This window comes from Stegodyphus dumicola, chromosome 10, assembly GCF_044657685.1.
Source record: "Stegodyphus dumicola isolate Sdum_Otavi_A_Nest chromosome 10, ASM4465768v1".
Classification (NCBI taxonomy): domain Eukaryota; kingdom Metazoa; phylum Arthropoda; class Arachnida; order Araneae; family Eresidae; genus Stegodyphus; species Stegodyphus dumicola.
This window is the reverse complement of record NC_140777.1, coordinates 83,750,323-83,774,325: the sequence shown is the minus strand read 5'-3', so window position 1 is coordinate 83,774,325 and position 24,003 is coordinate 83,750,323. Positions and strand designations below refer to the sequence as shown.

Here is a 24,003-nt window from a genome sequence, read left to right as displayed (position 1 = left end):
CTGATCGAAGGTCCAAATCAGTGAACTGAAGAATCTAGTATAAGTAAAAAATGTTAAGGATGGAGAATGTCAGATGGATATTTGTACTTTTCTCTGGGAAATGGAGAACATCTAAGAGAGTTGATGCAGTTGTTAGGATGAGTGAGAATTGAATAGAAAAAATTTCTGGCATGTTTGTGAATATAATCTTGAATTGTGTCTACTTTGAGATCACGATGGATATACGAATTTGGAATGAACCATGGCGCGTTGATAATCTGAGTGCTTTGTTTTGAAGAACTTGGATGTGTTTAAGGTGCGTTTTGGCAGCGTGGCCCCAGACAGGACTAGCATAGAGTAATGTTGGTCGAAGTATAGATTTATATGAGTTTATTAGAAACGGACATATGACTTCTTCTGCCAAGAAGTGGGCGCATAATTGCAAGCGTTATATTGATTTTTTTCACAGTTTCCCTGAGATGTTTCTGAAAAGTCAATTTTTATCAAGAATAACTCCTAGATATTGAACTTCGTCAACCCAGTCAATTTCTTCATCAGACAGAAGAGGTCCAGGTGGAGTGAAATTTGTTTGGCCTTTGCGAAAAGTTATTGCTTTTGATTTTTCGGTATTAACTGCAATCCTCCAAAGAGTGAGCCCATTTTCTAGATGATTGAGGTAATGTTGAAGAAGGAGCTGGACATCAGTAACAGCAGAAGCTTGGGTCATAATTGCAGTATCATCAGTGAAAAGACCAATGGTAATTTGTGGGTCCTTAGAAATATCGTAAATGTAAATGTTATGTAAGTATGGAGAAAGCACAGATTCTTGAGGCACTCCAGCGAAAATTTTTCTCGTGGAAGAAACAGAACTGCCAATTTTCACTGCAAAGATTCTGTCTTGGAGATAGGAAGCAATAAGTCTAAGACAATGATCGAGGAAGTTTAACTTATAAGTTTGTATATAAGTCTCCGGTGCCATACCCTATCAAAAGCTTTCGCAATATCAAGCAAAATGGCTCTGGTAAGGAACTTACAATTGAAACCGTCTGTAATATAGTTGATGACACGAAGCAGCTGGTAACCAGTACTGTGTAGATGACGGAAGCCAAACTGTTCTTCTGGAATGTAGGAGCTCTGTGGAACAATTTGATTAAGATGATTAGGACTAACTTTTTCAGCTATTTTAGAGAGTTGACTGAGAAGGCTGATTGGACGGTAGTTCTGGGGAAACGTTGAATTTTAATGCGGTTTTGGGAGGACAACGATGATATATTAGGAAAGTAAGAGAATTTGATGATAGATTATCTTAGTAAGACAAGTGATGGCATTGACACGAAGATGTTTCAACGCTTTGGTAGAAATACCATCAACATCAGGAGCTTTTCTAGGTTTTAAGGAGCTTATATAATCGGCAACCAGCTTAGGCGTGGCAAGGAATGTAAAGTTCAAAGGACCTGGGATTTTTAAGAAGGTATTAACAGTATCATTAACTTTGGAGATATGATTGCTGTCGTAGGGGGTAGTATTGGGAGTAAACGTTTCTTCTAGTATATCTGCAAAGGTGTTAGCTTTATCTTCGTCTGAATAAATCATTCCGTTGGCGCCATGAAGTGGCGGAATTAGCTTGAAGAGTTTCTTAAATTTCTTTGCAATGTCAAAAAGAGAATTATCTCCAGTTGCGAGAGAGTTGAGGAAGTTTCGCCAGCGTTGCGTCTTGAAGTTACTAATGTCCTTTTTGATGTCATGTTATAAAGTGTTCAGTTGAGTTTTGAGCATTGAGTCTCTTGTATTTACCAGTTTTTCGTAATACGATTTTTGCATTTGATTTTTTGTCTTATGCTGGCTGGAAGAGGAAGAAAAGGATAGGAACTGATGATTTTATTGGTTGAAAATCTGATAGCATGTTGAATATAGGTGGTAAACTTATTGATTTCAGACTCAATATCGTCATCATTGGTAATTTTGGGATTTCCAGGAATGGTATTTGAAATAATTTTTGAGAATTTTTCCCAGTCTGTAACGTCAATACTCTTGCCCAGTGAAGGTAAGTAACTATTTATGCTGGGTCGTCTTATTTCAAATTTCGAATTTTAAGTGACACAGAATTATTTTTAAAAGCTTAAAATGCTTATATGATTCAAATTTGAGAGTATATATATTAACATTCTTGTTTATGTAACTCAAATTTAGCATTCATAATTAAAATTTTATTTTGCAATTAATATTTTACTACATTGCACTTGTGATTCAAAATGGCGGAAAACTTTGCTAAAAAGCCTTGTGTTTGGTGCCATCCGTCTTGGAAAGTCTCGCCAAAAAGGAGGGGATACCTGAGTCTGAATTTTTAAAGTGGAAGTATTTTACACCACTGGCACTTATTATTAAAGGTATGTTGCCATACTATTTTAATTTTATTTTTTGACCAATGACTACTACTTCAACTTTAGATTTAAGTGTTTACCGGTGTTCAGCTTTAGTGCGGCAACTTATTGGAAGTGGTTTAATTGTGTTTAACTTTTCTTTTGAATATTTATGATGGGTGTGAAAAGGAATCTAGATGCTGCTGGTTTGTCAGCAAATGCAAGCAGTATTACTGAAGATGAAGCTCAATTATATGATCGTCAGATTCGATTATGGGGAATGGACTGCCAGAAACGGTAAAATTCACCATTTTGTCATTTTAATTTTTTAATGTAGGTAATTGAGATTTATGCTTTTCCTTGAGTTTATAAAATTGAAACTGGTTTATTGCCGCAAAGATGTATTTTTTTTTCTTTCGCAATATTATATTAAAACATTAATGCCTAACGTGTGTGTTTCACCACAAAATGAGTTGTTAAAATATTAGAAGAGCACGGGTAACAATGCACATTGTATTCTAAATTATTGATTTACTGTATAGTTGACACTATCGTATGTAGTCGAGTATTATCCTGAAATGATATGATTCCATGTTTATTCACAATTTTTCATGCACTTTGCGTCGTATTTTAGGTCAGTATTGTGAATATTGAGCTGCATTTATTCTTTCACCTTATTGAAAGAACGAGTAGTGAGCAACCTGCGGTATTGAAAATTTTTTGGGATCCAGAGATGCTTTGCAGTCCTTCATAAGGTGTCTTTTGCTCCCAAATAAGACAAAGTAGACAGATGTCTTTTGTTGCACCCGCTTTCTGCACCGATGGGCAAAAAATCAAGCATAGGTGCGAAGGAAAGGTATATAGAAAGGGGGGCAATTTCGTATTTCAGAGGAGAGTAGAAAGGAACTTCGTATATTTTATACGAGTTCGAAAGGCCAGGAAGAAAAGATGGGACAAAATAAAGTAAAAAATAAATGGCCCAAAAGTAATGGAGAGGGAAAAAAAAATAATATTTATAATTTAAAAAAAAAAAAAGAAAGGGCCTATAGAAAGAAAAGGAAAGGAAGTAAGAGAATTTTGTTAAAAAAAAAAAAATGAGTGTAGTCAAAGGAAGTTTTTATCATTTACATTAAATAGAGTCTTCCAGGTGTGTTTAATGAGTGTGTTTTGTAAAGCTGAATAGATGTGAAGATGGGGGAAAATTAATAATAAAATATAAATATTGGGGGTCCAGTCACATAACAGTATAAGTCTAGTTTAGAAGCTAACCTATGTTATAAAAGGGAAACTAGAATTTAAAAAATTTTGGTTGATCTTTGGATTATGGTAACTTGGCGAAAATTTGGCTACCAACTCTGCTACAGCAACCCTCTACTTTTTTTTTTTCGCCACCATTTTGTCTTCACGAAGTAAAGACATATTTCTTTTCTTTTTATTTACTCAACACTTTTTACAACAATCTACTAGCCGGATTACACTTATGCTAGAAATTTTATGTGACAAAACTGCTTAATCATGACAAATATTAACTGCAAAATTGGGAAAAAGTGCACAATCGCAAACTCTTTGCGCCTTTTTCAGAATAGCACATACACATAAACCATTTACACGTCGACTTATTTTTACTTAAAAAAACATCCCAGAATTGCACAAAAATGGCATTGCACACACTCTTAACTTTATCCATCTACACTGCTATTTTCTCATAAATTACAAAAATTTGCACTAAAATGCAGAAAATTTTCATAATCTTTAAACTCGGTAAAAAGCACATATATGAAATTACCTGATCGTGAAAAAGTATATACCCTTTCCAAAGACGAACATTTCCACATATAAAATAAATAAAATATCCAAAAGCTTTTACCTCTAAATTATCTATTATATTATAAACGTCAGCAACGAATTTATATGCAAACTTTAAAAATAGTTACAAATACTTAGTGTCAAATATTTAAATTATTTCCATACACCTTTACTTCAAATGAAACGTATACCAAATTCCTACAAACATAAAATTCACAAAATAACTATCATTTAATTAAAATATCACTAAACCATGTACACGTCGACTTATTTTTACTTAAAAAAACATCCCAGAATTGCATAAAAATGGCATTGCGCACACTCTTCACTATATCCATGTACACTGCTTTTTTCTCATAAATTAGAAAAATTTCACGAAAATGCATGAAAATACTCTACGTATACTACTCAAACATATTCCAAAATACTACAAACATATAACTCACAAAATCACGATCATTAAATTAAAATATAATCAAATTAAAAAACACTACTTAAAATATAAATAAGCACATACATTAAATTAATAAAAATTAGATTACAATCCTAATTACTTTAAACTAAATCATTGCTAATAACAATTTTCCAATAATACCATTTTAATTTATTTAGTCCTTACATTTAGAACAATGCATAAAAATAATATCCTCAAATGATTAAAAATACTAACTTACCTAATCTTCTTCAGAATCTTCATTACATGGCACGCACACTTCCCTACAGAAAGAGTTCCAATCGGCTGCAGTACTAGTGCTAATTTCTAAATCCGAAATCCAGTAGTCAACTTATTATTAATTATCATGTATTAAAAATTTAGAATTCACTTTACATAGCGCCATGCAATCCGAAAATTAATCAACGCTATTTCACACAACACACAATGAGGCTTAATACAAAATAATTTTTCCAAATTTACCCCCTTTTCCGATTAAAGAACTGTAATTCGTCCATTAATGTCACATGACATATCTCATGATCTCTCATTTTCCTCACACGAAATAATGCGTAATCGGAACTGAGTGCTTCTCACATTATTACCAAAGTCCTAGGTAGTAACCTTTATCGCCTCCAAAATGTCGTCAAACTACCTGTTACCATATTCCAAAGATCAGCCAAAATATTAAATTAAACTTTTATTTTTTAACATGGGAAACAATATGTTTGCCTCTACCTTGAGACACAGTAACAGAAGGCACATAAGATCAAGCTACATATAATATCATGCAAACTTATACATTAAATTAAGTAACATCATCTATTGCGGTATCCAACGTATTCATATACTCAGAAAACACTATCAGATAAAATCATAAATCTAAAACAAGGCGAGAACACATGAGCAAAAATAAATAAGTAAATAAAATACAGTGTTTTTTTTATTTTAATATTAATTAATTTTTTTTAAAAAATAAGCATTTTATTTATTTATTAAGTTAATGGTCATAATTTATTATATGTGTACTATTTTATCAATTTGAGGCACACTGTATTAATATATGCTTTTAATTTAATTACATAGGAAATATAGATTAAAGGAGCAAAAACTACAAATCTATACATTCGTTGCAGCCAAGATCGTGTTTTTCCCTCTCAAGAAATTCTTCAAAGGGGCCCCAATGGGTATCGCTAACAGACTACACTACTGATAAGGATAGCGTCCCTACGAAATGGCAACCAAAAAACAAAAACAAACAAACAAACAAAGGAAAAAAAAATGATTTAAAGCAATTGCTAAGTATTTAATGCCAGAACATATTAAAATGAGGATAATAATAATGATCATAACAAATAAGTGAATTTAAAGGCACTTTAGTGACAGATATTTGATTTAGCTTAGAGAAAAGAAGTTCTACTTATCTGAATGTTCCGTCTTGGTGCTGTCAAAGATTACAAGGAAGATAAGACCTATAGGTTCAGGAAATCTTTCGGTTTTGAGAACGAGACAATGTAGAGGATATTCGCGAAAATTTTTCTTAAGTAGATGAGCATTATCAGAAAAAACTCTTTGAAAATTTAGGAGCTCTTCCAAGATCCTGCCTCCATCGTACGTGATCACAGCACCACCATAAAGTGATAAATAGAATAGCCACTTTGCATTTACAGTTACAGTCACAGTTTGTTGCTGGAAATATAATTTTACTTATTAAGGGGGAAGAGCACACTTCCAAAAATTATACTTTGTTTTCATCACTGAGTTGTGAGGTACCTACTCATCAAACTTCCTTCCTTACTTTTTCTAATGTTTAATGGAACTTAGAAATAATTCTAAGTTCCATTAAACATTAGAAAAGAGTGCATTTAGTGCCTGGCTGTCTGTTGTACAAACATGGATCTGACTTAATCGTGGGCCCATTAATTTTTTCAAGTCAGTAGAGGGAGGAAGTGGATATGAGATTTATTTTCTAACCTTTAAAACAGGAAAAATGTATTTGAAGGTACCCCTTGCGAAAATTGGCATTTTTTTGACACCATTCCTGTTTACGTACAACCCAGTAAAATGGCATCCAAAACATAATGCAATAAAACATAATCAAAGCAAAAAAATATATAATCTCAATAAAATGCATTTAAAATCAAATAAGGAAATAAGAATGGAAATATGCGTTATCTAATCTACACAGTACAAAAAGGAAATATCGACTTACTTTATTTAGAAATTTCTATGTCTTCAGTGTGTGGCAGCAGAATTCCTTAACAGCATCCAAAAACTGTCTAAAATTATCTGAACTAGAATCCCTATACTGCCATTGTTAGTCTCATTAGTTATTAGTGAATTGTTAGTTGTGAGTTATTCTCATTAGTTATGAGTGAATCTCTCATTAGTTGTTTCTCCCGTGAATGCTTTATTGATAGTTTTTCATTGCAGCCACTAAAGAATTTCTCACTTTTGAAACTTGTAAACAGTATCAGCTTCACTTCACTGCACTGAGATTCACAACTGACTTGAGGTTGGCTGCATTCAGTGTTTAATGCTCACTAAATGAAACAAATACTGTGGTTGTATCTATCACATATGAGAAATTGCATTAACCTGAGGGCTTTGTTTCTGCGACAACTGGAACAAACTTGAGGTGATTCAAATCCCATTTCATTTATAGTAACCTGATAAATATGCAAATGCATTGCAACCCAAATTTTGCTGAATAATGTGTTAGCAATTAATTAGTTCCTTTATTAAAAAAACATTCCGTCAAACATTAATTGTTAAATACTTGCTTTATTCAGAAACATTACCGTCAACATTACTGCTCAAAAAAACATTGCAGTTCAAATTATTACCGTTCTGAAAAAAACTGTTGTTGCCAATCGAGGAAAATACAGTTTAAATAAAATTCATACGTTGCTTTTACATTCGGGCATCCTGACTTGTTACGACCTCAGAACATTAAGAACTTATATTTAAAAAAATTAAATCTGTAATATTAATGTTTATAGTTGGAAAGTCTTAAGCTGTCATATAGATTCACCGTCGTTTTCTATTCTTTTTCCGTGTCCTAGTTTTAGTAATATGCGGCGTGTTGTTATCGTTATTCCCAGTAACACTAATGTCATCACCATCATCATCGTCTTCTTCTGATTCAGCTTGACACTGCCATGACTTTAATTGGCTCACTTGAGCTGTCGTACTAAAGAAATGTCCTTTCACCTTCTCTTCTAATTGAGTCACTATAGGTATCACTTGGTAAAACTTCTGTAAGTACTCGATACTTTTGTTGGTCCTCGATACTTTTGTACTCGAAGGTCCTCGATACTTTTGTTGTGTTTTGGTCGATTCTCCAGTTGATTTAGGTACTCTTCTGATAACTACTATTTCTCCTCATTCGAATGTTAAAGAATTGCTTTTCTTCTTGTCATAATTTGCTTTCATTTTCATCTGCATATCTTGGTACTTTTCCGTTTCGCCGGCGGAAATCTCGCCAAGCAGACTTTGTTGGCGACAACATACAGTATACACATAAAAAATATTAAAAAAATTATAGTTCTAAGAGTTCTTTTTTGAAGGCATAACCATTTTAATATCGCTTAAATCTTTATAAAAAGCCAATAAATAAAGACAATAAATTTGTAAAAAGACATTAATTTAAGAATTTACTATGCTTTCATGGTTCAACATCCTAATTCGCCGGTTCATATTACGTGACTCCAAGCGATCTCATCTCACGTAAACTACTCTACAAAAATCTAATGCTCTCAGTAATTATCTACATTAATTTCAAGTTAAATCTTAATTTGGAACACACGTTTAATTGCAAGAAGTATTTCAATGCGTACGAATAGCTTACTCAGAAATTATGTAAAACCGCAGTGCTTTACTTCACTAATGCATTCTCATTAGAATGGATGAATTTAACCCTTGACTTTCCTTTTCTATATTTTCGGCTTCGGGTAAGAGCTGTGATTGCATCCTAATTGACTTAATTACCGAAAATGGCCTTAGACATAAAACTGAACTATCTAATAAAAATTCTATGTAATTGTATGCCAGTATTGAAAGAAGCAATCAATATGATAAGAAAAAGCTGCGACTTGTTTTGAAAATGAGGCGTAAAAGATTACCAGCGAGAATATTCCGTTTGGCATCGGTTGTACCATTATTGGCGACTTTATCGCTTGCGCCGGCAAAACGGAAAAGTACCCATATCTTCAATTCTCTTTCTAGCTTCATTCTGTAAGATTACTGGATTTTCCGATTCATTTGCGTCTTTATCTGTAATCATCCTCATCAATCCGTCGTTAAATTTTGGTGAATAACCGTGAAGCATTTCGAAAGGAGTTTTATTTGTAGTCTTATTTATCATATTGTTTATATTTCTTTCGCATTCCTTAATCTTTTTGTCCCAGTCTCTCTGACTCGGATTTTCCATACTCGTTTTAATCGTAGCCAAAATTTTTCGATTTGCTCTTTCCACCATTCCATTACCACTTCGGTGTTGAGTTGAATTGAGTGTATGACTGATTCCATTATTTTGACAGTACTCTCGAAATTCCTTCGCTGTGAAACATGTTCCTCTATCGCTGATAATTTTTTCTGGTAACCCAAAATCATCTACAAAACTCTTCAATGCAACGAACACATACTTGGTTGCAGTACTTTTCATAGGATATAAGCGTGTAAATCTCGTAAAATTATCAATTATTACAAATAATTCTGTATTTCCTCTTGAACTTTTTACGAATGGTCCTAAATGATCTATATGTATAATTGCAAAAGGTCTTCTACCAGGTCTAATTGGATGCAGTACTCCTTGTTTCTTACCACTAGGCATTTTATTTACTAAGCATTCGAAACACATCGAAATGTGACGCATAACATATCGTTTCATTCCTTTAAACCAGTATGATTCCTTGATTTTGACAACAGTTCTGTCTGCTGAAAAATGTCACAAAAGATCGTGAAATTTTACTACAATACCTTTTCTCATCGATTTAGGTATGACATATAACAATTTCTCCTTTTCCTGATCTTTCACTTTACGAAACAATCGATTATTCTTCAAGACGTAATTTTCAGTTACATATTTCTCTGCATTCGTTCTATCATTTATCTTTTTCTTTAAAATGTCTATTAATTTGCGTAATTCTGGATCTGAATGCTGAATCATAAGAATTTGTTCATCTATCGTTAGCGTTAAACAAACTTCCAAGTTGTTTTCAATTATAGAGTCTAAAGTTTCTTCTGGCTGATCAACTGGCGATTGGCTCAATGCATCTATGTGACTCATTTTCTTACCTTGTCTGTGCTTTATTTCAAGATTGTATTCATGGATCAGATTACTCCACCTTGTTATCTGAGGATTTGAAGTTTTCTTTGCGTTTAAATAAACTAAAGCTTGGCAGTCTGTAATTACCGTAAATCGGATTCCAATTTAAAATTGTCGAAATTGTGTCAAAGCCCAAACTATAGCCATTAATTCTAATTTGCTTGAATGATAATTCTTTTCTGTTTCTGTTATTCCTTTACTCACAGAATAAACTAAATGCCACTTTCTATCTTCACCTTTTTGCAACAGCATTCCTGCCAGCCCTTAGTTGCTCGCGTCTGTGTGCACTTCAGTCTCTGCTTCCGGATTATATAATGCTAGTATTGGTTCATTAGTTAAATGATCCTTTAAAGTACTGAATGCTTCTTGCTGATCTTCGTTCCAATGAAATGTTTCATCCTTCCTCGTCAGTCTCGTTAGCGGCTCAGCTTTCTCTGCGTATTTCGGTACAAACCTTCTAAAGAAATTTGTAAGACCTAAAAATTGTTTAACTTCATGTTCATTGGTTGGTTTAGGAAAGTTTAATATGGCTCGTACTTTTCTTGGTCCAGGTTGCATACCATTTGATTTTATTAGAAATCCCAAATACTCAACTTCATCTTTTCCAAATTCGCATTTTGTCAGTTTCAATGTCAGCATTGCTTCTCTCAATCTATCAAACACTTTCCTAAGTTTTTCCATCATTTCTTCCCAAGATTTAGCTGGAATTAATATGTCGTCCAAATAGCACAATACTTCTTTATTAAGCAATGGACCTAAAACTTGATTCTTAAGTCTCTGAAATTCTGCAGGTCCATTAGCTAACCCAAAGATCATACGTTCAAATTGACCAGTATCATCTGGAGTGATGAAAGTTGTTTTCAGTTTCGCTTCTTCAGTTAAAGGAATCTGCAAATATCCATGAGCTAAGTCCAATGTAGTGAAAACTTTACACTCACTAAGACATTCAAGAAGATCATCTATCCTATGGAGTGGAAATTTATTTTTAACAGTTTGCGAATTCAACTTTCTGTATTCTATCACTAATCGTAATTCACCTGTTTTTTTTTTTCTTTACGAGTAAAACTGGACTAGCATACGGAGATCTTGTTTCAGTAACAATTCCACATTTCTTCCATTCATTTATTATCTTCTTTATAGAAGCACGCTCTTCGGCATTGGTTTTATACGACTTCATGCAAATAGGCTTACTCCCTTCAATTTCTTTAATATCCATTTTTGTTAAGTTTGTACACCCTAATTCCTCCATATTTAATGCAAAACAATCTCGATACTCATTTATCAAATGTAAAACTTCCTGTTTTCTCTCTGGCGTAATATTGTTATTAACTTTAATTTCTTCTAAAGTAATTGGTCTCTTAAACTTCTTAATTTCATTTATTATCAGTATTTCCTTTTGACTTGAATTTTCAGTTTTCTGATCTGAACTTGGTTCAACTAATTCTGCTACTTCCGCTCTACCGATACATTGATTCTCTTTCAAAATTAGTTTTCGATCGCTGTAGTTAGTGACTGGTATCACTGTTTCTCCCTGTATTACTTCCAATAATAAGCCCAACTCATCTTCCGATCCACTTATTAAAACATAACCGTTATTTATTTCATCAGTTTTAACTTTCACGAAATTAACCGTATTACTTTCGATTTGAGTTTCTTGGGAAGCCTTCAGTTTAATTCGCAGAGTGTTGCTATCATTTTGCAACTGTGAAAATGGGTAATCATTAGCATAGCGTATGTGCAAGGTATTATCTATCTTGGCATATGCAATATGTGGTAAATCAATCCATGTTCGACCAACTAATAAGTCGCATGGTTGCATTTCATCCTACAATTAGAACTGTAAAGTCCTTTCCTTCCACATTATCAATCTCTAAGTTAACAGTTACTTTTCCCAATGTTCTAGCGGCTGGTTTACTCTGGTTCCCAAAGCCAAACAATTCTTCCACATCAGGTTTTACAATAAGATTCAGTCTCTTGGCCGCAGACTGTTTCAATAAACACGAACTAGAACCCGTATCTATGATTGCAGTAATTTCTTCTCCATTATTGATGTGAGCATACTTTAAATATACAGCTGGTGAAACACCTGAATTCTGGTCCACGGATAAATTATTTTTAACATTTGTCAAGTCTGGATTCTCAGACGTACACTTTTTAAAAGTATGACCCTTTTCATTACATTTCCTGCAAATAATTTCTTTTTTAGGCTGCGGACAATCCGTCGCTATATGTCCATAATCATTACAATTGAAGCATTTCGGCTCACCCTTTTCATTGCGGATGCCAGAATTATATTACCTTTTCCTTTCGTCTGTTTTATAAAATTTATCTCTCAGATTGTATTTATTATCAAAACTGTTTTTAAAATCTACTTTGAAATTACCATCTGTCTGCATGGAATCGTTAACATTTCTTTGTCTTGAATACTGATTATAGGATCCTTCATAAAATTTAGAACCAGATTTGGGCTTAGAATTATGCCTAAAAGTTTTATTTTCTGCTTGAAGTACTTTTATCCCTGCCCGAATATTTTCATATTCATCTAGTTTTTCAGCCAACTCTTCAGGATTAATGAATTTAGACCAATCATTAATGAAATGGTCTTGGATAGCAGCGGGACCCTTTTCTTTAATTATCAGTAATAATAAGTTGTTTTAAAGAGTCAAAATCTGTTACATTTAATCCAGCAAGCCACTCTTCAAAATAATTTTTTAATTCAAACGTGAAGTCCTTCCACGTATTACGCAATGTTTTAATATGATCAACGAACTTTTGTCGAAACTGTTCAGGGCTTAACTTAAATTTTCTCAGTAGCAGTTGTTTAATGTGCTTATAGTCGTTAGCTTTTTCTTCTGATTCACGGGCAGTTAATTGAGTTATTTCATAAGGCAATAGACCCAACAGCTGAGAAACCCAGTTTTGTTCTTCTAACCCAATACGTCGTGCCTGTCTCTCAAATAAAACTAAATAAAAACTTATATCACCTTCATTCAAATCATACTTATGCATTAATTTACTCATATCACAAATATTACTTCTACTAACATTAGAAGGAACAGAATCATTTACATTACTACTTCTGATTTCTGCTTCTATTTTCAATTTTTCAAGTTCAAAAGTTCTTTGCTTATCTCTTTCTATAATTTCCATTTCAAATGCACTTTGCTTATCTTTTTCTTTTTCTAAACTTTCTAACTTTTCCCTGTCTAAATGATCATTTATAATTCTAGCTAGCATTTGTTTAGTAAAGTCTTCATTATAATTCTTACTATTCAAAATCATATCTCTTAAGCCTACAATTTTAATATCAGAAGGGACATCTACATCAAGTTCCAAAGCAAGTTCAAGCCATCTTAGACTTCAATTTTCAAATAATAATACAATAATTATACTTAAGTTCTTTCCGTTTAATACTTAGACATAACATAAACAGTTTATAAATTCACGTACCTTTCTACTTTCAGTTTTGGCGAGCTTCCGCATTCAGTTTAGGCTTAGCATACGTTAAGGCAATACGTTGTTAAATCTAGATAATAATTCTAGTTTATCCCACTTCTGAAATGTTAGCAATTAATTAGTTCCTTTATTAAAAACACATTCTGTCAAACGTTAATTGTTAAATACTTGCTTTATTCAGAAACATTACCGTCAACATTACTGCTCAAAAAATAACATTGCAGTTCAAATTATTACCGTTCTGAAAAAAACTGTTGTTGCCAATCGGGAAAATACATTTTAAATAAAATTAATATGTTGCGTTTACAAATGCTATATAAATTTATTTCTATCATAAACTTTCAAAAATATTGATACTCTTGTGTTATGAGGATGAATTCAGAAGTGTTTGTATGTGATATATGTGTGTATAGTGTATATATGTGTGTACGTATAAGTACACTTTGCAAATGACTAAGTGGTTTTCATTTGTATAATATGTAAATCTGCCTATATTGTTTAAAACTAATTTTATTTTAAAACTGTCTTTTGTAGTCTGAGGGCAGCCAAAGTCCTTGTAATTGGATTGAATGGTCTTGGAGCTGAAGTGGTAAAAAACCTTACTTTGAGTGGAGTGAAATCTATCACAATAGTCGATGATGCAAAGGTATATGTGAATTAAATTAATGTGTACTTTCATTTTAACATAAATCTAGTTTTTGGTACTCTGAGTGGTGCAGCTTTTTGGATTTGTTTATGAAGCAAATCCAAAAACTTTGGTGAATCTTTACGTTATTGTAATTTGGCGACCAACCCAGCTACAGCAACCTGCTAGTTTTGTTTTGGATGACATTTTGTTTTCACAAAGTAAAGGCATTTTTTTTTTTTTTTTACTCAACATTTTTTCCAACAATCTGCTAGCCGAATTACACTTATACTAGAACTTTTATGGAACAAAAATGCTTAATCATGACGAAGATTAGGTGCGAAATTGAGAGAAAGTGCAGAATCGCAAACTGCTTGCCACGTTTTTAAGAATTGTACATACATGTACAATTAAATTGTATAATCTTTGACCACTATTCGTCCATATTATTAGTATAATTTGACTGTTCTTGTTTAATTACGTCACCGTGAGCTGTAATTGATTTTGTTAGCATCAGAACATGCCTTTATGTTTTAAGTTCTTTTTAAATAAGATGTTTATTTAAACCTTTGTCTGATATTGTAGTTAATTTAGACACAGCCAGGTTGACTCGCTTTCGTACGGAACGGTGCATCACTTCAAAACGGGCCTGGACATCTTGGATGTATTCCTCAGGCGATGAAGGCGCATCCATATGTCGATCAAACAGGCGGTCACAAGGCAGACGAAGGTCACTACCAAGGAGCATTTGCGATGGAGAACAGTTGGTAGTCTTGGGTTCCTTTTCGACCCTAGTATGATTTCGGCAGCTTTCCGACAAGACGTCAGCATTTCCAGGTGAGGATCCCTTCTTAGGATGGATAGTCATGTCTTCAGATCCTGAAAGCAGTTTATTGTTTTTGAAGTCTAAGGAAAAATTGTATTTCCTTAAAAAGTCCAGTCTGAATATTCATGGATCTGTAATATCCGCCACATATGCCGTGTGATGGTAGGCGGCACTTCCAAACGTGATGTTCACGTTTAACTTCTCATCTATGTCGATCTTGTCACCACTCGCAGTCTGAAGGGTAACAGAGGATGGCGTCCAAATAAGTTTATCTTTAAACTGTTGAGCTAAATCTCTCCGAATGATGGTAACATTAGCTCCTGTGTCAGTGATCATATTGCATGGAACTCCGTCGATATGCCCATTGATGGACAGTCCGTTACTGTTGCCACTCACTGTAGAAATCTTGAGTGCTATAAAACAAGGTTTTTCATTCTCTGGCAACCTCCATTCCTCGATATGGTCATTCATTTGTTTCCTCTGTCGTCGTTGGGAAATGGTCTCAATTTCCGTGCTTCGGGGTATTCTGCAGTTCCTTCGCATGTGCCTTCTGCTCCGCAGTTCCAGCACTTTGGTTTCTTGTCAGTCCTTTTCCTTCCTGTAGCATTTAATTGTCTGTTTAAATTGTATGCCTTATTTTCCGTGCTCTGGGGTGTTCTGCAGTTCCTTCGTAGGTGGCCTTCAACACCGCAATTCCAGCACCTTAGGGTCGGTTTCGTTTCACCACTATTCCGTCTTAAAGCATTCACTGGTCTTGTCAACTCATCCGTTTTATTATCCGTGCCCTGGGGTGTTCTGCAATGCCGTCGTAGGTGACCTTCAGAATCACATCTCCAACACCTTACAGCCACTTTGTTCTTACTGCTACTCCGTATCAAAGCATCGACTTGTCTGGATAAATCATCTAAATGAGCCATCAATCGGTCCCCTGGCTCGTGGACTCGCACAGCTCTGACTGGGTAGCGATCTCTACGAGTTGCTTGCTGGGCTGCCTCCAATTTTACGGCGTACAGCAGAGCGCTTTTTACATCTTTAACATCCGCCATTCGCAGTGCTTTCTGTATTTCGGGATCCCGGATGCCATCAATAAAGTACTGCAGGGACAGGATTTCCCTCGTTTCTCTCGGGCATGCCATAAAGGCGAGGTGGGACAGCCTTTCAACATCTGTGGCGAGCTCCTGAAGTGTTTCGGTTGGCTTCTGTTGGCGGGATTTTAATTGAAGCCTAGTGTAGTCTTTCAGGCATTTCTCCCGAAAGCGCAGCTTTGGTGCGCTGGATAGAGTTTTGAAGTCTAATCTCTGGTTTTTCAGGAAGCTTCTTATCTGCTGCATCTGCTTTCAAAGAAACAGCGAGATGACGGGCCTTAGCTTGGGAATCCCATCCATTCGCATCCACCACTATAGAAAATTGTGTTCTATACACTTGCCAGGAGGCCTTCCCATCATAAGTGGATAACTTCAGAGAGGGTCGAGCAGGCATGGGTAAAAATTTAAAATCATCACTCCTGCTCCCTGCCGATGCTACGAATTTCTTTAAAGTAGTTTATTTCTTTGACAACTGTAGAAACTCTCTCATCAATTTGTTGTTCAATTTGTTGTTTAACAGAACAAACTCTTCCTTCTATTTCTTCTTTGACTGAATCAACTTTGTAACCTATTTGTTGCTCCACGGCCAAAACTCTGTCTTCTATTTGCTCGACTTTATTTTCAACAGCTCCTATTCTGTTTTCCATAGCCTCAAATTTACTTTCTATTACGCAGGTTATTTCTCTTTTCATTTCGTCTTGACCTGCTTCAATCTTTCCTTGTACAGCTTTTATGTCTTCTTTAAAAGTTACTTGACCAGCTTCCAACTTTTCATGAACAGCTTCCATTTCCTTTTTAACGGATTCTTCCATCTTTTTCTGACCAGCTTCCATCTTTTCCTGACCAGATTTCATCTCATCTTTCATTTCTTCGTGTCCCGCTTTCATTTCTTGCTGGCCTGTTTTCATTTCCTCTTTAAATGCAGCAAATGCTGATATCAGCTGTCTTAACTGCTCTTCCATCGCTCTTGTAATTGGCATTCAAACCCCACTCCTGACACCAAAAATTGTTGCGTCCGTACGGGTTCGTTACGAAATGAATGCACAAGTCCGATGAAAAATGAACAAAAATTTATTATTATCACAAAAAAAATTCTTAAATTTTCTCAAATTATCATGCAGTATTACAATATCTCACTGTAGTTATCTTTTAACTATTCAAATGTCCAATAGAACGTAATTCAAAACAGCTAAAGAAAGCTAATCCGCGAATTCGCTACAATCAACAAAAGCAGTTTTCTAAACAACGACAAACTAAGTAGCTACTACTAACTGAGAGGTTTTCCTCCTTTTATAAGATTTTTAAATCAAGTGCAAGAATTTTCTGGTACTTTCTCGAAATCAAAAAGACATATTTATTTATTTAATGTTAAATGCACGTGCTCTTGTATTTTTAATTTTCCGGCTTAGCTTTCTTCTTTTAATATTCGTCACGCGCTGCACTGCGCGGGAAATAAAACCATTTAATTTATTATTGAACTAACATTAGCTTTTTAAATACCAAATTCGTAACAATATTAACTATTTATAACGTATCAAACATTATCATTTCAAAATTAATCTGCATCATAAAATCTTATGTAACACTGCTGCGCGGACATCTTTTATCCAATTACTGATTAAGATTTCTGTTGAGAACCAAGCTTTTTTACTCTTTTTCCCACATATTCTTCTGAATACAATACTTTTCACTCTGCTTTACATCTGCGAATTTGAAGATATATTTCACAAGTTTTCCAGTACCTATGGAAAAATTCTTTAAGAACAAGGTGGTTTAGCACCGGTCGCGGACACTTAACCGACACCAGGTAGCCGACAAGACATTTAGCCAACAGGACATTTAGCTGACACGAACACTTGGCCGACAGGACATTTAGCCAACACGTACACTTAGCTGACAGAACACTTAGCCGACACGGACAGTTAACCGACAGGACATTAAGCCAACAATGAGTCTCGCTCTTCCATTGCTTTCAAATTTCTAATACTTTCACATTTCATTACTACTTTGCACAACACATCACACGACATTTATTCCCGTATAAAGTCGTTTCGCTCCTCCCACTAGTGAAATTTCCTTTCTCTGTTAAGAAGTAGAGTGATTCGCCATACTCCTCGCCCACTGGGACTACTTTTTTTTTTTTTTTCTAAAATGCTATTTACCCATTAGGCATCGTATATTTATTAAGCTGAGAAAGGGCTCCGGCACGGGATTCCGTACCTCGTGGCCTGCGGCCACCTAACAGAACTAGGTTTGGTTTATATAATTACAGCAAAGCCAGAGGGCTATCTTCCTAAGGGAAGAGATATCTTCGTGGAGGAATTTTTAAGGAAAACTGGCTTGTATACATGGAGAAAAGCATGAAAATACCCATGCAGCCTGTCCTTCGTGGGATTCGAAATTCGGACCGAACTGCCAGTGTTCAGAGACTTTACCGCTCGGCTGCTGCTGGGCTTAACAGAAATAGAGTGACCGTTTTACTTATATAACCACTCTCTTCCAATGAAAATTGTCTTTTTAGGCTAGAACTCTATAAATGCATTCAGGAAAATGGACACCAAAAATTTCCCTATTACCATGTAGCTAAAACAAAAACAAGAAAGAGAGGGAATGAAAAAGAAAAAAAAAAAAAAAAAATTAATTAATTTAAAGTGAAATGAAAATTTATACATTTTTAACAGATATAGAGAAAGTTACATTTTATAAGAAAAACATGAAACAATATAACATATTGTATTGAAAATTACACATCGCGACTTTCAAAACAGAGTACATAATATTATCTAGTTACATTACTTATCTTGTTAACTCTAGCATCGACAGATGGCACCACATTACAGTAACTTTTCAGGATGTCTTGCTTTGCTCCGCCCTGCTTGGTGCCCCTCCTTCTGCAGATTCCTCCGATTTCTCTTCGTAGATTTTCTCATGTCCGGAGTTGCACATCAGCAATGTTTTCGATATATGAAGAGTGAAAAATGTAGTTTTTGCAGAAATGTATTCAGTTATGAATAAAACAAAATCTTAAAGGATATTTTAAATTCTAAATTATACATTATGTACCAGTTCAGTGCTAAATATTTTATGAGAGAGGCATGGTCAATGCTTAAATGCTAATTGCTTATGCATATTAGCCCAGTTGGGCTTTAATAAGCTATATTAATCTAATCCCCTAAGGACAATCAGAGTGTCAGAGAGGGTACGCGTGGTCAATAAAATGTTACAGAATTTTTATCTCAAGAATGGTAGCATGAACACTCATTACACACACAAATAATTTATACCTTTGCTTCTCTTAAAAACCAATTTTTTTATGCTTTTTTAATAACAAAATAAAATATATTTGCTAAACTAACCCTTCACCACCATATGTTTCTATAAAAAGTATAATTCAAGAATAATAATAATTTGTATTGCATTATTCAGATTTTTCATGACAGGGAAAGGAAATGTCATTAGTGGGAGGAGCAAAACGATTTTGTAAGGAAAAGAATGTAACGTAATGTATTGAGTAAAATAGTAATGAAACGTAAAGGCATTAGAAATTTGAAAGCATTTGTAAGAGAAATTGAAAAATCAATATCATTAATATCAGTAAACAAGAAAAATTATTAATGATGTGAAAGTGTTCAAAAGAACCCAGTTGATTAAATGAAAAAGCTGTACTCATAATTTTCAAAGATCCCATATTAAAATGTAATTAAGTGACCGCCGTACTTAGCTAAAAAAATCCTTTTTTCCTTTCGAAATTTAATTCATATTCCCTGACGAGAAATTTTAGCACTTTTTCAATTTGGCCAATATATACGAAACAGCACGATACACATCACACAATAATTAAAAGCAAATATGAGATCTTTAAGAATCGAAAAATGAATTTAACTGATAAATGAAAAAAATAACTTAAATATTGAACTCGTGGAGAAGTCGAGAAATTTTGTAATTGATAGTAAATTTAAATAATTATTGGGTATGTGTCAGTTAAACGTCATTGTCGGCTTAGTATCCTGTTAACTAAATGTCTTGACAGTTAAATGTCCCATAGCTAAATGTCATGACGGCTAATTTTCTGTGTTAGCCAAATGTCCTATTGGCTATGTGTCCTTTAACTGTCCATGTCGGCTAAATATCTTGTCGGATAACTGTCCGTGTTGGCTAAGTGTCTGTGTCGGCTAAATGTCCTGTCGGCTAAGTGTCACGGACCCGTTTAGCACCCATGTGATTAGTGTATGATTAAGTAAGAATGTGTGCTAGCCATGAATAATTAATGAGTAATTGAAGTCCAGTATGTCTACAAGTTTCTATTTCTTTTTACATCTTGTATGACACAAAATTTCCAATTTATTACACACACACACACACATATATGTAAGAAAAATAAAGAATATGTAAAAGATTAAATTAGCAGCATAAATTAATTTTCTTTCTCTATTCTAAAAATAGTGATTTCTCTGCACTGCATCATTTCCAGATTAATCCATGTCATATGACTCTTACATAATTCTGGTAAAGTAAATGGAACTAAAACTCAAACAGCTAATAGTAATTTTACAGCAATATTAATTATCCAATCAAAATGCATTGAGAACCAAAACTAATTAAGATTTCACCCTGAACATAACATACTTGCTCTTCACTTTGACCTAGCTGGATGCTTTCTTGCTGCAAATTTATCAAAAATGTAAGCTTTTGAAATAGGCATAAATAATATGCCAACTTTGTTTGTGGCCGCAACATGTGTGCTGAAATAATTGTGTCCTTGATGCTTTCTCATGCCTTTCCTCATATTATAAATTTGAGGAACATATGAGAAAGGTCATGAATCATGCTTCCTCATGTCTTTCCTCATATGATAAATTTTATCTTGCTTCACTAACTCATTCATGCTTTTCTGCCACCTTGCTCTCCCAACCTTTTTTTTGAAGGGAGGAGTTATGTAAGATAATGCAAAATATGATAGCTGCTTTAAGAATAATTGGTGACCTCAAAATTATATTCTAGATTTGGTGTTCTCCCCTAAATTCATCTATTCTCCCAAATTTGAGATCTTGCTATGTTATATAATGCTACTTGAAAAGGGTAACTAAAACTAATGTTAACCAATCATAGCTTGTCTCTACAATTGCATCTACTTATATAAATACCGCTGGCGAATTAACTACATCATTCTTCCATTCTTTTCCGCAAGTGCTGCTCTGCCAACCCCGTGCAGCTTTGCTTCTCGGATGCATATGTCATTTCTTTAAAAAAACCAATGTACATAGAAATTTATCATATTTAATTGTGATTGAACAAGTGTCTGCCAAACTAATTGGATATATGTGAAAATGAAGATTGGTGATATGTAAAAAACCAGTTTCGTGATCTTGATCTATATGCATTCAACCTCTCGGCCATACTGCTGAAAGCTGTTAAAGTATCAGATTTGTCCTATGCATTAAAATATGACCAGAACAGATTTAGAAGAGTACTGATGCTGGAACACTGCGACGTAGAAGCATGGAAATACTGATTACATAGCATGTAGATGGCATAATCTGTAATGAATAGGTAACTGGCAGAGGAAGATTAAATACCATTTTTATTTAAATTCACATTTAGATCCCCAGTTCACTTGGCACTCCATTTCCACTTGTTTACTCGTGCCTATTTTCAGAACATTTTACATTTTTTAATACAGTTGCGACAGGAACGGAGCACATCGAAATGACCTCCAAGCAGCAACAGATAAGCGAAGTAAGCATTTATCCAATATGGCGGCAGCTCACCAAAGAGGAAGGTTTCAGTTCTCAAGAGTTTAGGTTCCGAAATAACTGACATCAGCATTATGCAAGCTTTGTGGCACAGATTAATGTAGAAATGATGCAGTTCAGAAATGTTATTAATTTTAGAATAAAGAGGAAATAACCAAATTAAAAAAGAGTAATTAAAAGGCTATTACTAAATTAAATTAAAAAGCTGATTTACATATTTTTTTATGTTACATATACAATATAACTCGATTTCGAACTAAGTGAATTTAAGGTCATACAACATATATTATGTATACTAATATACTCTGCATTATTTTTGTTTTTGGATTCTGATCTGGTTTTACTCTACTGCACTGCGTTTAAAACAGTGAATATTACAGTTCATTCTCTGTCTATATATACATTTGTCTCATTTCTGCTTAAAAATTCTAACTGTATTTGTATTTAGAACTGAATGAAATAGTAGAGCATCAGTATTCTTGTAAGGATTAATATAAAGTCTATTGGCTGTTATTTTCTTTAAAGAGTATGAAATTTGGTCATAATATGTTAGAATTACATATCTTTTGTATTTACTCAGTATCATTCTTCTTTTTTAAATAGATAAAGCCTTCTGACTTCTGTGCTCAGTTCTTTATTGCTGGTTCTGAATCTGGAAAAAATGTGAGTATTGCCGAATTGCATTTGAAACTTGGTGAATCATGTTTGATTTGAAGTGCTGTTTAGTGCTATACAAACATTGCATGTCATCCTTTTACATTCTTAGATATTATGATTAAAGGAACTATTCTTCTCATAGGAGCATACTTTTGATAAATTTATAAATATTTGCACAGGAAATTTTAAAAGTTGGGCTTGAGTTTATATAGTATTTAAAAGAAATTATTGAAAGATAGCTGTACATATTGTATACCATCATTCATATACTATTATTCGCTTTTTAACAGTCATGCATTTTTTGTTACTGTATCTAAAGAAAGACTCACTTAATTAATTATAATATATTCACCTCTATCTACCTGCTATGAGTGATTTAGTAGTTTGTTTACATACTAAATTATTCAGTGGTTTAAGAAAAGAATGACTTTTGTAGTTCCATAGAAATAAATAAAATTTCTTAATATTTCTTAATTATTTTCTTGTCTACAATTCTTACAAGGTATGAAAGAGGTGAAGCATATATAGTCATCTTCTAATTAAGCAAGGAAGATTCACCATGCCTAGTCTAGAAAAAGCTAAGTTTGTAGCAAAATGATGGAATCAGGGGAAAAAAAATTCTACATTCCATGCAGAAGTGAGGTTAAAGTGCATGAGATAACAACAGTGATAGCAGTTTATGTCACTGTATTTAGGATGTGTTTTTATCTACAACAGTACATAATCTAGTTGTTCATAATTTGAAGTATATGAATATTGTTAAATCATCCAGGTCGTCTATATTTTGGGGTACTCTTTCGATTATCTTCAAGTCGTTGTTTCATTTATGGTCACTTCAGTATGTTTTGGAACCCAATTATGACGTGACTGATTGTAATTCGTGATGGTGCCAATTTTTATTATTTGGGAGAATATTTCTCGGGGTGTTTTGTGATGGTTGTCGGTTAGGAAGTATATTGCTTATTTTGTGCTTTATGCCGTAAAATGTCTGCCAGTGGTAATATTAACCTGAAGTTTCTGTACAATTTGGAATGAAAACATTGATTGACTGGTGTGTAAATGAAGGTTTGGATGGCTTGATTGACCTCTAAGTAAATTACACAATGATATTTAAGGATTAAGAAACCGGAGCTCATATGAACACTATCGAAGGTATGTCTGGTGGAATAAAAAGAGATTTTTGAAAGAAATGCCTGTCTGGCATTACAGAGGCTATTTTTGATTCTTTCTGTTGTGAACATGGTATGTGGAATGGCAGCTTATAGATTCTAATCAAGATAATTTTAAGCAGCTTTTGGATGTTAAGGGATTCTGTGTGCCACGAACCAAAGTCACAGAAATTTATGAATAAGGTAAGTCAATATTTTCTTTTTGTACTGAGCAGATTAGATAACATGTACAGTAAGACCCCGCTTAACGCTGTTTCGTTTAGCGCAGTTTCGGTTTAGCGCTCTTTTATTTCAACCCGGGGATTCCACGAAATCGCTCGCAGCATACAGGGATTCCCCGAAATATTATGCAGCGATAGGTTTCATATACATATCCGAAAGAGTGTACTTGTATTTCTTGTTTGGTACGGTATTGTACAGACATATTTTGAAGGGGTAAATGTGGAAGATGTCGAAGAAATAATTCAAGAAGCAGCGGCTAGTCTTTCTAATGATGAGCTCAAGGAATTAACTGAACAAGAAGAA

At 34.0% G+C, this 24,003-nt stretch overlaps 1 protein-coding gene across 1 annotated transcript in view; it reads left to right on the top strand.

The window, feature by feature from the left end:
- The first annotated feature begins 2,421 nt into the window (after positions 1-2,421).
- The window catches only part of Aos1 (SUMO1 activating enzyme subunit 1), a 58,604-nt gene continuing 37,022 nt past the window's right edge, over positions 2,422-24,003 (top strand). Inside the window, exons 1-3 of the mRNA XM_085825177.1 lie at positions 2,422-2,636; positions 13,898-14,009; positions 22,256-22,315. Of these exons, the coding sequence (XP_085681303.1) occupies positions 2,512-2,636; positions 13,898-14,009; positions 22,256-22,315 (297 nt within the window). The 5' untranslated portion in view covers positions 2,422-2,511. The remainder of the gene's footprint in view (positions 2,637-13,897; positions 14,010-22,255; positions 22,316-24,003) is intronic.